General features: G+C 44.5%; 1 protein-coding gene across 8 annotated transcripts in view; it reads right to left on the bottom strand.

Annotated features, from left to right (window-relative positions):
• Positions 1-16,032, bottom strand: part of NCALD (neurocalcin delta) — a 456,249-nt gene that overhangs the window by 6,480 nt on the left and 433,737 nt on the right. For all 8 annotated transcript variants that reach the window (XM_066265925.1, XM_066265926.1, XM_066265927.1 and 5 more), the window contains one exon: positions 15,168-15,564. In XM_066265925.1, the coding sequence (XP_066122022.1) occupies positions 15,168-15,545 (378 nt within the window). In that variant the 5' untranslated portion in view covers positions 15,546-15,564. The remainder of the gene's footprint in view (positions 1-15,167; positions 15,565-16,032) is intronic.

Raw genomic sequence — 16,032 nt, 5'->3', positions numbered from 1 at the left:
TAAAAAGTTGTTTTTATCCCCAGATCATGACTTTGCTAGTCAGAGTCACCTTGGGAAATTTAGCTTCAGAAAGGAGGTTTAGAAAAAGTACATTTGCTCTGGCTGGTGGCTCAGTGGATGTAGTGTTGGCCTGGCATATGGACGTCCTGGGTTTGATTCCCGGTCAGGACACACAGGAGAAGTGACCATCTGCTTCTCCTCCACTCTTCCCCTTCTCTCTCTCTTCCCCTCTCACAGCCAGTGGCTTGATTGGTTCAAGCGTGGCCCTGGGTGCTGAGGACAGCTTGGTGGGAGTGCATCAGCCTCAGGCATTAAAAATGTCTCAGTACTTGACCATCAGCCCCAGGTGGGATTGCCAGGTGGGTCCTGATGGGGGTGCATGTGGCAGTCTGCCTCACTATCTCCCCTCCTCTCACCTAAAAAAAATGAAAAGTAGATTTTTGCCAGAGGATGGGCACAAAGATCTGGAAAGTTCTGAAATTCTAGGTGCAGTGAAATAAGCGGGAAGGAGGAAAGAAAAGGAGGCAGCTGAGGTCAGGTAGCCTCCAGATGGGAAATGTGGAAGCAAAATTCATGATACAGGCTGAAGTAATCTGCTTTACAGTCTTTAGAATCAATCTGCCTCAAGTCCCTGAATGTTCTGGAGAAAGGGGGATAAATATTCTAGTCCAGGGGTAAAATAAGAATGAAAAAAGGACTTACCCAGTGTGTTGACCTGAGACTTCCTGAGTCTGTCTTGAACCCACCCAACACCCTCACTGCACTCCAGAGCAGCCTCCATAGTCATTTTATCTGGGGGGAAGGTCAAGCTCACAGCTGTGGCCTCCTCTGGGATTATGGGTGCCATTTGAATAAACTTGGCCACAGTCAGCTTTCCCAAGAAACGCTCACTGAAGCGGGCTCTGGAGGCAAGAAGCGAGCCCTGTCCTCTTTCTGGACCCCTACTTGCTGTCCCCTCCAGCCCAGGTCTACGCAGCGCCTATGCTGGGGTTAGAGTGCCACATGCCACACCACTGGGGACACCTGGTTCCTTGGGGGAAAGTAAAAAAGACTATAAATCTAGAGCTATTTTTACAAATGGGAAAAAAGATGCTGAGATTACACGGGCCAGGTATATATTTAGTAACAGGAGTAGAAAGCAGAAGTCTTTCCACACCAGCAATGTGTTGAGGTCCAACACTTTTCCCTTCCCTTTCTTTTCTCCTATGTGGAAGTTTTTCTCTAACTATTGAGTCAGTTTATAGGGACTCAATGGCACCAACTGATGAACATACACACACACATCTCACAGGAATTTCAAACTTATATAATCTAGATGTTTTGTGAATTCACAAGCCCAAGAATCTTAAGAAAATAACAAAAATAGTATCTAGATATCAGTATCGCACCAGATTGTGTAAGCTGTAGAGCCAGTTGCAGAGCTGATATGAGAGGAACACCAATGGGCAAACCGTAACTTCACATTTTGCCAAAAGTCCTAAAGATACTGTGTTACGCATCCCCAACTTCTGGGGTTGCATTGTTCCATCCCTGAGTCTGTTCTGGCTTCAGTAAGGTCATCTCACATGGTACTTCTAGGTGCCACTTGCTTTGTGCCTATAACTGGCCAAAGGAGGCCTCTCCCAAATCAGATGCTTTGCAAAGGTTGTTGAGAGCTTGACAACCTGTCCAACACACACCTTGGTTTCTTGGACCACAGTTTTGTTTATACTCTTTTGTCATCTGAGTGTTCCCCTGCCCTTCTCCCCTCTCCTTGAAATCCTATCCATGTACTATGGGCTGATTAAACTGTTACCCTCCTCCAGGAAGCCTTCCATGGTCTTCTTTCCTTTTACTGCTATGTGTCATCTTCCTTCCTCTCAAATGGCTCCATCTAAACCTCTCCTGGACTGTTTCATTCCACCTATCCTGAAGTGTAGTTAACCAGATCATGCTTCTTTTAGATGTGAGGGTGGCAGTTGGATCTTCATTTACTCCATCCCCCCATCCTCAGTCATTCATCCACTCACTCCATCATTCACCAAATGTTTATTGATCAACTATTATATATAACCTGGCCTTTTTTTGTTTTTCTTTTACAGAGACAAAGAGAGAGTCAGAGAGAGGGATAGATAGGGACAAACAGACAGGAATGGAAAGAGATGAGAAGCATCAATTATTAGATTTTGCTGCGACACCTTAGTTGTTCATTGGTTCCTTTCTCATATGTGCCTTGACCATGGGGCTATAGCTGACCGAGTAACCCCTTGCTTGAGCCAGCGAACCTTGGGCTCAAGCTGGTGAGCTTTTATGCTCAAACCAGATGAGCCCACGTTCAAGCTGGTGACCTCGGGGTCTTGAACCTGGGTCTCAGCATCCCAGTCCGATGCTCTATTCACTGCACCACTGCCTGGTCAGGCATAACTTGGCCTTCTTATCTACCCTGTCTTTGCTGTAATGTGTTTACTGTTAAATAAAGCAGACCAACATTATTAAAATAATTACAGAAATGAATGTAAGACCTCTGTTGAGAGCAGTGCTACAAGGGGCGGTGTGTGGTTTTATGAGATCATTTGTAGGGAAACTGGGCCTTGTGGGGAGTTTGGGCAGGCATCTTGGGGAGTGGTGGCCAAGCAGATGTGGAGAGAACACAGAGCTCAGTGAGGGGCGGGCGGAGGAGACATGCATATAGACACCTGAGGAGGAGGAGGAGGGGTAAGAAGGCCGAAAGTGCACACAGGGGCATGAGTTGGGGTTCCAGAGCAGGTAGAGACAGACCAATGGGGCCTCACAGACAACAGAGAGGCAGCTGTATTTCTCCAATGAATAACAAAAAGATGGAACTATTAATAAATTTGAATTTTATATGTACACCTAATTCCCAAATCCACCTCTATTCTCTTATTTGCAGGCAATGCTGTTGAGAGAATTAAAAAAAATGATTATTTATAATTTAACAATTATTTATTGGGTGCCTGTAAAGCCAGGAGCCACGGCCAGGGCCACTATCAAAGCCGCCCAGCCCATGCAGGTTCGCATTGGATTCGGACAGTCGGTAAAGAAACAACGGAGCCACATACTGGTGGGCCATAGTCTTTAATCCTAGCTTGCACCCGGCAGGCAAGTAAAAACACACACTGGGCTCCAAAACCCAATCACATTCAGTGCTCACAAAGCCACTGACTTATCCAAGTTTCCTAGAATCAAAGGTTTCTAGCTCACCAGTTTTATTCTCCTCAGTCCCCCATCTCCTTCCTTATCCCAGATACAAACTCTGCACAAACTGGCATCTCACTCAGCACTCCACCATCTTGGCTGCTTCTCCTGGCCTCCTCCACGTGGCCTCCTGCCGCTGCTGGCTCTACTCTCTCTGCTCTCTCATGCTAACCTCAGGAACCAAGAGCACAAACTCTGTTATGCCCCCATTTTATATTGTAGCTTCAATCCAATATACAAAACCTCTAATCCAATATACAAAATAGGGATGTCTCTAGTAGAGTCACTTCTCTGAGGCATGATTGGATTGTACTACCCTACATCAAAAAAGGGTGGGAAAGGCTTAATCCCAAAACCAAGCCCCAGGCTACAAGGATTCTCAACACACATTAATATCACCTGGGCAACGGCCTCTTCATGGGCAGCGTCATATTTAACAAAGTGAGCATAATATACTCTATCTGCCCAACAGTGCCTACTATGTGCTAGGTGATGGGGATTAAGTTATCAACAAGACTGATACACTCTTTCTTATTTTATATTGTGCCAATCCTCTGGCTCAGGGCTTAGGAGGCACCCTATTGAAGACCAAAAGCTCTCATTTCTTACGAGCACCATTTAGACAGGTATAGAGATTCTAGTAATGCCCTGATTGCTGTTATGAAAGTCCTCATAAAATTATCATTATGGGATTCTGATGGGAAGTCAATTGAGTAATGATTCAGAGATTATTTTCTCAAACTCTTGGTTGAACAAATGAAAGACCAAGGAAACAAATGAGTTTGTATTAGAAAATGAGGCTCTCACAGTCGACTGAGTCTCAAAGAATTTTAGTCTTTAGCTATTAGGTGAAAAGAGTGGGGTCCAGACAGAGAAATAAGGAGAGATTGATACAAGAAAAAACAAAAACACAAAGCCAGCTAGGATGCCTTTATATTATATATGAGTGTATTTCCAAATGGGACTTCCAGAAGGGAGCAAGAGGCTATTGTCCACGTGCATCGTGGGCCAAGGAGGAAGTGAGTGCTCCTCTGGAGGCTCACATTTACCAATGGCTCTCAGAGCACTCCAACTAGATGTTTTGTTCTGTTTTTAAAATGTGCATCAACTCACAGATAGAAATTACACAAAACCAGGCCAATGACGTGGGTGACTAGAGCACTGAGCAAAGAGCTGAGGTGAGGAGTCCCAGTGGTCCCAGGAGTGAGTAAGTGGAAGACAGCCCGGCGGAATCACACTTAGGGAATTGTCTGTCCCTTTGCTCTCTTCCCACGGCATCCACAACCCTGAGCTGATTGCATTAGAGCGTCAAAATCTAGGACTCCACGGGGCACAGGGAGGGAAAAGACACCACTCCAGACAGCAATCTGAAACAAATCATGTCTTTTATTAGCTCCAATTCCACCCCCACCCCAATTTAATGGGATTAAACCACCCAGAGGTCTGGCTACTTCCCTACTTTATTTTTAGCAACCTCAATAAGAGGCCCAGCAGGGACATCCTGTTTTTAATTAAACTTGAAGAACCTTATTCTGTCTCTGGGTAAATGCTGAGCTCTGGGACACCAGGAGCCCAGCTCCAAGAACCCAGTCTGGGCTCTGCCCTTTGCCAGCCCTGTGGCCACAGGTCTTGCCAGCTCCCTCATGGCTTATATAGTTTTCTTTTTCCCTCTTGGAATGTTGAAAAGGAAGGACTCACATCCTAACCCATAAAATTTATTGGGGAGCAGGCACCACTCCAAGAGTTAAAGCTCAAATCTCTCTCTGAAGGAAACCAGACCTGCTCTTCTCATAAGATGTAGGGTCTTCTAACAGGAAGGACATCCAAGACCCCATGACCACAAACCAGAGGCAAAAGGAGTCAGGCAGTTCAGGGTTGTTTTCAGATTACAGGTAAAGCTTAGCACACTGCCGAGAAAGCTGTTCCATTCCAGGAAAGGAAGATGGAGGAGGCCATGAGGATCCTTCTTCTTGTAAAAGCTTTTAAAATCGGGTAGATACCTACGTATCTGGAATAGTGTAAGTACTTTCTTATTTAGAGCTAGAAGAATATGCTAAATAAGTAACTTTCCTAATATTCTACCAAAGTGCATTAGGCACATTCACGCATGGAGGGAAGATAAGGAGAAAATACAGGCCCCACCCCTTTTCAACCAAAGCAGCTCCATGCCCTTGTAGAAAACAAAACAAAACAAAACACTTTGTTATTTTGTAAACAGTCCTATTATCCAGCCTGTAATCGAGTAAAGACAGTTTTGGCACCTGTCCACCGTCTACCTCCATATCCAAGTGGTCACCAGACCTATTAAATCTGCCTCCTAGGTATTTTCTTAAATCTATTATTCCCCCTGCCGCTGTCTTATTTCAAGTCAGTGATGGTACCCATCAGTTTTAGAAATGGGCCATTCACATTTGTTTAAGCTTATGTAAAGTGTTAGGCAAAAGCAGCTTTAAACAGCCCTTCCCAAAGAACCCTTTTACTGTCTTGAGCAGACATTCTGGAGTTGTTGTTATAGGCCTTCACATTTTGGGGGAGGGAGGGGCAATAATAAGTTTGTTTTTGAAACATTGACCTTGAGGGGCCAGCGCAACATCTTATGATGTCCATTAACAATTGTACATCGTAGAGGTGAAGATTTAGAAGTTATCTATTTCTTCATTAATATAAAACAGGGCCGATAAGGCTGTTGTGAGGATGAAATAAGATCACCCATGTGTCTAGGTTGACTAGCATCCTGCAAAAATTCATGTCCACCCAGAGCCTGCGGATGTGAAATTACTTGGAAACTGGGTCTTTGAAGATGTAACCAAGTTACAATGAGATCACACTAGATTAAGACAGTCCCCAGTCAATCCAATGGTGTTCTCAAACAAGAAAATGTGGACATGCACACAGAGAAAATGTCACACGATGATGAGGGCAGAGATCGCAGAATGTACCCACAGCAAAAAACTGCCAAGGGTTGCCAGACACCACCAGCAGTGAAAAAAGAGTCACTTAACAGATATCCCTCAGGGGTCTCCAGAAGGAACCAACCTTTCCCACACTTGATTTCGGATTTCGGGCCTCCAGAACTGTGACAGAATAGATTTCTGTTGTTCTAGGCCACCTAGTTTATATATAGTAATTTGTTATGACAACCTTAGGAAACTAATACAGGGTGGAAAGGACTTACAACTAAGCCTAACCCATGGTGAGAAGATGAGACTTCCAGAGGGAATGAAAAGAGAAAGTGTTTGGCGGAGCTCTGTTTGGGAATATCCATGTTTAGGGAGCAGGAAGAAGAACAGGAGTCCAAAGAGGAGAAGGGAGGGAACAGCCAGGGGTGTCGTTTGGGTCATAGAAATCACTCATGTCGCCAGATCGCAGACACAGTGCTAAGAGTTAAACTCTTAAACTACAATGTGGCTTGTTATGATAAGAGCAATCCCCAATGAAGAAAAGGGAAAACCAAACACTAACAAGCAAGAACTAAGGTTAGTTCTAAGAGAAAGCCACGAGTGTGAGCAATGGCTTTTCAGAGTTTCCTCCAGGAAGGGAATCTGAGTTGCATTCCAGAGTAACATCTATGGTCCACGTTCAGGATCGAGAATTAGGCAAGGGTTTGGAGTTGAATTCCCAAGGTCCATAACAAGATGGACTCCTTCAAAGCTCCCCCCACCTCCATTTTTGTTTCGAATCAGAAGAGCACAGTGTTTTATGCACCCAAAGATTACATTAAAAGTGACATACAGGGGGTCCTTGGGTTACAATATAATTCTGTTCCTACGACAGTGACGTAACCTGAATTTTGGTGTAAGTCACAACATACCGTAGCCTAACACAACATTTTTAACAGTCCAAAATGGCGTAGGTAAGTGAACTCCCTCACTCATATGCCGTGTTACTGCGTACTCTCCCGCCGTGCACAACCAAACAACCAACAAACCAAACTAGCCCGCCCACATAGTCAGTAAATACGATGCTAATGGTGTAAGCCGAAACACTCCTGTCTCAATTTTTTAAAAGTTTTTATGGGCATTCGTGTCGTAAACTCGAAACGTCGTATGTCAAGACTGTCATAACCCAAGGACCCCTTATACTTTCTATGATGTCAATTTAGAAAGATCATTTGGGGGGAAAATTCAAGTGCCACTCAGAAAGTGGTTCCAAAAAGGACGTACAGAAGTCCCTCTGGTCCTTACTTCGGTTCTCTGTGGCACAAATATTCACAAGTCTGGTTGCCTGCGATGGTCACAGTTGGTGCTCTTGTGACCAGGTAGGATTAATCTGTGAGTATGTGTGGTACTCCTGGAGGGCAAACCTTCGCGTGGCCACCACCGTGGCCTCCCTTCCCCTCATCCAGTTGCTGTGTATGCCTCATTCATTACATGAGTAAATAAAAAAAAAAAAATGTTTTCCCCATGCTGCTAAAAGAAACAAAAATGAAATCTTTCCTTCAGGGTTCATTCATACAAAAGGCGTGAAAAGGTAAACAAAAGGTGTTCTGAACTTCACTGTCTTCATCAAAACTGCCATTAATCTGATTACAACTGGGAGGGAGTCTGACTCCAAGGAAACAGTTATTTGAACACTGAGTTTTGTCAAAGCAATCATTATCATCTATGTAATAAATATGCTAATTAAAATTACTCCAATCTGCTCTTTCAAGTAAATTCCCTGAGAACTGCTATGGGCAGAGGTAGATTAAGGTCAGTTGAGGCCCCGGGAACAGAAGAAAATATTGGGCCCCTTGAACTTGTTGTCTTTAGGAAAAAGTGTAAATAAAGGTGGGGTTTTGCAGGGTCCTTCAGAAGTCGGGGCCCAGGGTGCATGCCCGGTACACCCGCCATTAAATCTACCTCTGGCTATGGGTCAGACTATATATATACTATGTCAGACAACATATTGCTTTCAGAAAGCCTCTGACTTGGACTTGTGAACAAATCCAAACAGGCCACCCCCAAACAGTCCCAATTCATGAAGTGCACCTGTGGGCTCAAGTCCACAGTTCAGATCTGGGAAGTTCCTGGTGCTAACCACATTCTTTCTCAGAAGGGTGAGCTTTCTTTTATGAGTCCTGTGAACATCAGGGCAGCCCGTAAGCTTTAACTTATTCCCAGACAGGCTGGGGTTTAGCAGCAAAGACAACAGGTACAGAAGGCCGGGAGCCCCTAAAGTCATCCATACAAGAACTTTCTCTGAGTTCTACCAATAGAGGATTTAGTCGGGCCATTTTGCCTTTTTTTTTGGTGAACATACACTCCACAAGAAAGTAAATTTAACTTAAAACTTAATGGGCCTGACCAGGCGGTGGCACAGTGGATAGAGCGTCATTCTGGGATGCAGAAGGCCCAGGTTCGAGACCCCGAGGTCACCAGCTTGAGCATGGACTCATCTGATTTGAGCAAAAGTTCACCAGCTTGGACCAAAGGTCGCTGGCTTGAGCAAGGGGTTACTCGATCTGCTGAAGGCCCGCAGTCAAGGCACATATGAGAAAGCAATCAATGAACAACTAAAGTATTGCAACAAAAAACTGATGATTAATGCTTCTCATCTCTCTCCATTTCTGTCTGTCTGTTTCTATCTATCCCTCTCTCTGACACTCTTTCTGTCTCTGTAAAAAATAACAACAACAACAAAAAAAACTTAATGGAAGATTCTCTCTATTGCCTTGATTTTTCAATGAGAAATAACTTCTTTTTATTTTGCAGAAAACATCCTGTCCCAGCTCTGGAAACTTCTAGAATAATAGCAGCCAACATTTATTGAGTGATACCTCATGACAAGCTGTTCTAAGTACTTGTAATAACTTTTCAACTCTTACAGTGACCCGTGAGGCAGGTGCTCTAATTAATTTCAGCTCACAAATCACAAAAACAATGTGCAGGAAGGTCAAGTAACTTGTCCACGGAAGAGAAAGAAAGGGAGACTGAAAAAGGAGGGACGTGAGGTGATATTGATCAAGACACCAAATGTCACTTCCAATTCTAAAGGTGATTATTCCTATTCAATGGCAGTTCTGTCATTAAAAAATTTCTTTCAAGGGTCTCCATTACTTTCTGAGAACAGAAGGAGGGAGTAGTTTAACTCTCCACTCTTCCTCCATTCTCTCCCTGGGAATGCTGCAGGCCCATTGATGGATCCCTAAGTTCCATGTTCCCTCACATCCAAGATCCCAGAGAGCATCCAAGCATCCCTGGCCCAACTGGCAATGCCTTTCATGTGCTCCTGGGCCCTTCCTCAGACACCCTGCTCTGTGATGGGTGTGGGTATGCAGACCTGCCCCTCCCTGGGCTGAAGGACAGGGACCTGTGTAGGGCAGAAAGGAGTCTCCTCCCTCCTGCAGCGGTGGGCTGACCCCGGCTCCCACCCAGAGGAGAGGATCTGCTGTAACGTGGGGAAAGGTCAGAGCTGTTATCTGGCTGAAGACTCCTGAGAGGTGGTTTTGATGCAATAATAAATATTGGGCCTAAATCATGTTCTTAAATTTGTCACCTAACAAACAAACAAACAAACACATGAATGTAAAATGTTTGTTTCAGACTCTAAAAATAAATGTGCATATGATTCTGCTTGTTCATCCAGATGCTCAAAGAGCACAAAATCATTTTTTAAAAAAGAAACATAACTGCATTTTGGCAGATGTGGACGACTGAATAATAGTCCTCTCAAAATGTGTACATCCTAATCCCTGGGACCTATGAATATACTTACACAGTAAAAGGGACTGCTTTGCTGATGTGATTAAGGATCTTGAGATGTGGAGATTATTTTGCATTATCATGGTTGTCTCAGTATAATACAAGGGTCTTTATGAGTGGAAGAAGTAGAATGATTTACCTCTAGGAATGGCAGCATGAGGACTCAGTCAGTACACTGTGGCTTTAAAGATGGATGAAAAGGTCCACAAGCCAAGGAATATTTCTGAAACCAGAAACAGCAAAGAGACGGGCCTTTTCCTAAACCCTCCAGAAGGAACACCCTGTAGACACCTTGATTTTAGCCCACTGAAATTGATTTCAGACCTCTGATCTTGAGAACTGAAAGATAATAACTTCCTGTTATTTTATTTTTCTGTGACAGAGAAAGAGAGAGAGAGGGATAGATAGGAACAGACAGAAAAGGAGATGAGAAGCATCAATCCTTCATTGCAGCTCCTTAGTTGTTCATTGATTGCTTTCTCATATGTGCCTTGACCGGGGAACTACAGCAGAGTGAGTGACCCCTTGCTCAAGCCAGCGACCTTGGGCTTCAAGCCAGCAACCATGATGAGGTCATGTCTATGATTCCACACTCAAGCCAGCGACCTTGAGCTTCAAGCCAGCGACCATGAGGTCATGTCTATGATTCCACACTCAAGCCAGTGGCCCCACACTCAAGCTGATGAGCCCACATTCAAGCTGGCAATCTTGAGGTTTTGAACCTGTGTCCTCTGCATCCCAGTCTGATGCTCTATCCACTGCACCACCGCCTGGTCAGGCTAACTTCCTGTTGTTTTAAGTGACTAAGTTTATGGTAATTTGTTACAGTGTCAAGTGGAAAGGACTATAGTGTGTTTCAGCATTACAGACTCCACATCAGCGTCCTCCCTACCAATGCTTGGAAGTACAAGGGATTCCAACTTATTGCCATGAACAACATTTTGTAGATGCCGAAGCTGAACTACAGGAAGCAACTACAAAAAAGAAAAACTAGCAAATGGGTGGAGTCCTACATTCCATCCCTTGTCAAGACTAATTACGAACTTGTTTGGACCCCAATCTTCACCTTAACCTGTTATTAGTGTTTGTAGATGAACATTATGAATTAGCATTTAATAAATCATTTGAATTTATGAGCCTTGGAGTGACAGAAGCTCAGCCAAGAATTTATATGTTGACACTTGTAATCAAGCTGTAGGTTTCAATCACTTTAATAAATCAATCCTTAATTTGTGAGTGATTCAGTTGGCCCACAGCTTGCCTCCATCTTATCACTTCTAATAGACAGTTAGGCAGCTGCGTAGCAGAACCTTAGGGGTAGTGACTCCTCCAAAGTAAATGTAGCATCTGCAAATGTAGGTTCTCCTAAATGGTGCAAACTAGCTAAAACCAGAAAAAGGGAAAGGAAGAGAGAGAGAGAATCCCCACAAAGACTCACAGCTTCCTGAGACAGCAACAAGGTCTGGAGTGTGGGCTTTTGAAGGGTGGGGGCGGGTTGGCAGGGTGGGAATAGAGTAAGAAGTTCTGAAGTTCTGAACTACCCTACAGCAAATTCCAATTCATCCAGAATCACTGAAAACCAAGGGTTAGTTAGCATAAGGTGAGACAGAATACTTGAATTGTCAGTTTGCAAAGTTGCAGAATAGAATAGAATAGCCCTTAATGGGAAAATGATTCTTTTTTTTTTTCTTTCTTTCTTCTTCTTTTTTTAAGTGAGAGGAGGGGAGATAGAGAGACAGACTTCTGCATGCACCCTGACTGGGATCTACCTGGTAACCCCTGTCTGGGGCTGATGCTCAAGTCAACTGAGCTATTCTCAGCACCTGAGAATGACACTTGGACCAATCAAGCCACTGGCTGCAAACCGGGAAGAGAGAGAAAGGGAGCGGAAGAGAAACAGATGGTTGCTTCTCCTATGTGCCCTGACTGGGAACCAAGCCCAGGATGTCTGCATGCCAGGTTGATGCTCTATCCACTAAGCCAACTAGCCAGGGCCAGGAAAATGATTCTAAATTTTTTTTAAAATTATTTTATTTATTCATTTTAGAGAGAGGAGAGAGAGAGAAAGGGGAAGGCGGGAAGCATCAATTCGTAGTTGTTTCTTGTATGTGCCCTGACCAGGCAAGCCCAGGGCTTCGAACTAGCAACCTCAGTGTTCCAGGCTGATGCTTTACCCACTGCACCACCCCAGGTCAGGCGTAAATTTAATTAAATCTTATTGGCGATTTGCAAGTCACCTCAGGATGATGCAATATTTTCTCTCTACCATCATGAATATTAATCATCAGGGTGGAGTACTGTAGAAAACATGTTAGAAAATTTAAGCTTTCCATTTGCAGGCTTCTTAAAAACTCTGAGTACATCAGTGTTTATTAAAGAATATGTGTTCTTCCAGTTATGGCCTGGAAACTTACTGTGGGCCTGTGAGTGGACTGAGCTACTACAGAAAAGAAAATGCCTTGATAGGCTGAACGCTCCTTCAATTTTATGATCACTCTTTACATTCCGTATTGAACATGGAGGAAGTCAGCAAGGGTTCAGCAAATGCTTACCAGCACCTCCTGCCCATTCTCTGCAATATTCCCAGTCTCCCCGGCAAGCTGGACAGCACAGGGCGAGTCTATCTCCCTCCCTGCACTGCTGGTTCCCAGCGCCATCTGCAGTGCAGGTGCTGCCCTCCACTGTGGAGCAAATGTGTGTGTGCGTTGAATTCTACCAGCCCACATGGTCTGGAGGGTCCTCCCGGCTCGGGGCGGGGGTGGGGGGCGGGGTCAACATCTTCATCAATCCTGGCCACCAAACCACTGACTAGGGACATGCAGAACTGTGCAAAAATGCTAAACAAAAGGTGACACGGTGTCTGTGTCTTTTTCTTAGGTTCCCAGTCAGGAAGCAGTTCTCTCTGTAAGGAGAGTGTCCTAGGCTCTCTCACTGCGATGAGGCAGAGGGGGCAGGGGCACATGGGGTGGGACACAGCTCTCCTGATCAAAAGGAAAGACAATATAAAGCTATTGAAATGACTCACCCTTTAAACTTCAATTTTTGTTTAATTAGCAAAGATTAAGAAAAATTAGAAGAGTGCAACAATTTGGGGCACTTTCCCTCACTTCAGGACAACATTTGGAAAAACAATTTGGCAGAAGGTATCAAGGGCTGTAGAAATAAATGCTCATTCCCTTTGGCCCAGTAATTGCACTTCTGGGAATTTATTCTAAGGGAATAATCCTAAATATAGAAAAGATTTCATGCACAAGAATTATTTGTTACTTTATTTTTAAGTTACAATATTATGTGTAATAATGAAAACTGGAAACAACCTAAATACCCAACAATAAGAGAAATTTAAGTCAATTATAGGCATGACTATTCTGTAGCCTTTAAAATATCTTGATTAAAAGGTTTTATAATAAGGGAAATTAAGTCAATTATAGTGCAAGTGAAAAGGGCAAGATACAAAATTTCATATGCATTATGACATTGACTTTTTAAAATGCATAGAAATAAGACTAGGAGTGTATACTAGAAAACTATTAGCAGTGATTCTCTTTGGGGGTAGAGTGAAATTAGAGAATTTTTCTCTTTTTCTTTTATATTTTTCTGTACTGCCCATACTTTTACAGTAGACATTATATTATTATCATACATTTATCCCTGGAAGAAGGGAGACATCGTTTATTTTTGTCTAAGATGCCTGTCTCTGAGTGGTTAATTGAACACAATTGATTCAGACAGCTACTGCTTGGGGTGCAGGAAAGCCCCTGGTGGCCCAGGCAGAAAGGAGGGGACCAGCTGCAGACCTTGAAGAGTTTCCTAACACAGACAGGTCAGGCGGATTCCTGCTTCTGCGTCCCTGCAGTGTGTGCGGCTGTCACTCTAACTGCCTGTGTGGGTTCAGTCCCACTGGCTCAGGAGCAGACCCCGGGCTGCGCTCACAAGGTTCATAACAAGTCAGTCCTGTGGCTCACTTGCAGGCTCTAGCACTAGATTCTGTGAGCAGGTCTCCTCGGCTTCTTGAAAGCAAGTGCCAGCCCTCCACCCTCACCCTCCTCCTCCTCAGCCGCTGAAGCCTTTGTCTCCTCGTGTAACATCTGCCTCCTTCCCTCCCAGACCTTTCTCCCGCCTCCACCACCTCGCCCCCATTATCCCAGGGGCTGCAGTTCTACCTCTGAATCCAGATGTCCTGGCATGAGTGCTGGCCCTGTGAGGTGCCCTCCAGGAAGCTTAATGCCCACTCTCTTGGACCTGCTGTCTGCTGCCAGATGCTTCCTTACTGGGCCCATTCACCTGCCAAGACGGTGAGCAACGGCCGGCCCTCCCCGGTGCCGCCGGCCCAGCTGGTCCTCTGCCTGCCTGCGGCTGAGGCTCCCCTGATCCCCTCCGTGCCTCGATCTCCTTAGGTTTGTCTCTGGGTCCCCCCCACTGCTGGTCAAGTTGTCACTGCATGACCATAGCTTCTTATATTCCTTTCTCACTTTTCCTTTGGGGTCCCACAAGGAAAATGCGGCCCGGACCAGGGTCCCATCTCCTGTTCTGTTCAGGAAATTTACTCTGGGTGAATGACTTGAAATAATAAAATGAATTGTTCCCTATTGAAATGATTAGAGGCCTCAATTCTCTGTATCTCAGGCGAGACAGAACCTAGACTAAATATCCCTCCCTTTACTCAAGAATCTAATAAAGTCGTAAATGAATGATGGCAATGATGATGAGCTTGGCTGATGGTTGGTACTGTTGTAGGCATTGAACATGGAGAGTCACATCCAATCTTAAAATAACCCCACAATATGGGTGGACACTGTTGGCAGTTTCATTTTATAGATGAGGACACCGAAGCTTACTTAGGTGAATGAGGTCCAAGTCACAAAGGTAGTGACAAGAAATGAACTCAGGTCACAGTTGACCATTAAATACCATTGCAGGAGATAACAACCTCAAAAGCAGGTCATTTCAGTGAGTGGATGGAGATGCCACAGTGAGCATGACCAGCAGAAGACTGCATGTGTGTGTCTATAGGGTGGGGTTACCACAAAACCCCACGTGACTTATTCCAGGCAAGAATGGGGGCCCAGAGTTGCTAGACCTCCTGAGTTTTCAAGAGATCTGCAATTTTTATGTGCAGTCTCCCTGTTTGGTAATGTGGGTTCAACATTCTCCAAAATACTGGGTGGGCCAAATCAGTGTCCAGGAGGGCCACCGGTTTGCAACCTTTGCACTAAACGATACTGTGTACCTTCCAGTTCTTACTTGGGACTCATGCTCTTCTCTTTGGCAAGGGCTAAGGCTACGTACCTGCACAATCTCTAGCATTTCTGCCTTGCTGATGTAACCGTTTCCATCAAGGTCATACATACTGAAGGCCCATTTCAGCTTCTGCTCCAGCTTGCCCCTCGATGTCACACTCAGGGCTATGATGAATTCTCTAAAATCTATGGTCCCATCTCCGTTGGCATCGAAGGTGCGGAAGACGTGCTCTGCGAATTTGGAAGCATCCCCGTAAGGGAAAAAGTTCCCGTAAATTTTCTTAAACTCTTCCATTGACAAATGTCCACTGGGGCAGTCTCTCAGGAAGCCTTTATACCATTCCTGGATCTCATGCTCGGTGAAGTCCGTGCTTTCCAGCAAGTCCTGCATGACCTCCGGGCGCAGCTTGCTGTTCTGTTTTCCCATCCTGGCAGCAGGAATTCAGCTGCAGAGAGAAAAAGCGTATACATAGTTTTAGACTTGTTCTCTAGAGGCACATTTAATAATCTGTGATTGTTCCTTTGGGAAAAAAGAAATAAACTCTATTTTAGTCTAATAACATTGTCTACGTTCTCCAACACTGTAGTTAGCCAAACAAATACCACTGAGCGGAAACTGCTATTTCTTTTCTACAGCGCCAACCTGAAGCGAGAGGTGCATAATGAAAGAGAAAGGAGAGACAGACAGAGTGGTTGGCTACTTAGTCCTGCCTTATCTATTTGCGAGAGGGTATGCCTGGCTTTAAGAAGACAGGTTCTAACACTCAGTTGAAGTATGAGAAGAGAGAATTAAAGGAGAGGAAGAGAGAAAGCAAAAGAAATCATCTAACATATTTCATTGCTAGAATATTTACAAGGAAAGGGTTGCTTGGGTACCTTCTAAATATTATAAACACAGACATGAGTAAGAAAAT

Source organism: Saccopteryx bilineata, chromosome 3 (assembly GCF_036850765.1).
Source record: "Saccopteryx bilineata isolate mSacBil1 chromosome 3, mSacBil1_pri_phased_curated, whole genome shotgun sequence".
Lineage (NCBI taxonomy): Eukaryota > Metazoa > Chordata > Mammalia > Chiroptera > Emballonuridae > Saccopteryx > Saccopteryx bilineata.
Note: the sequence above shows the minus strand (reverse complement) of the source record. Positions and strands in the feature narration are given on the sequence as shown.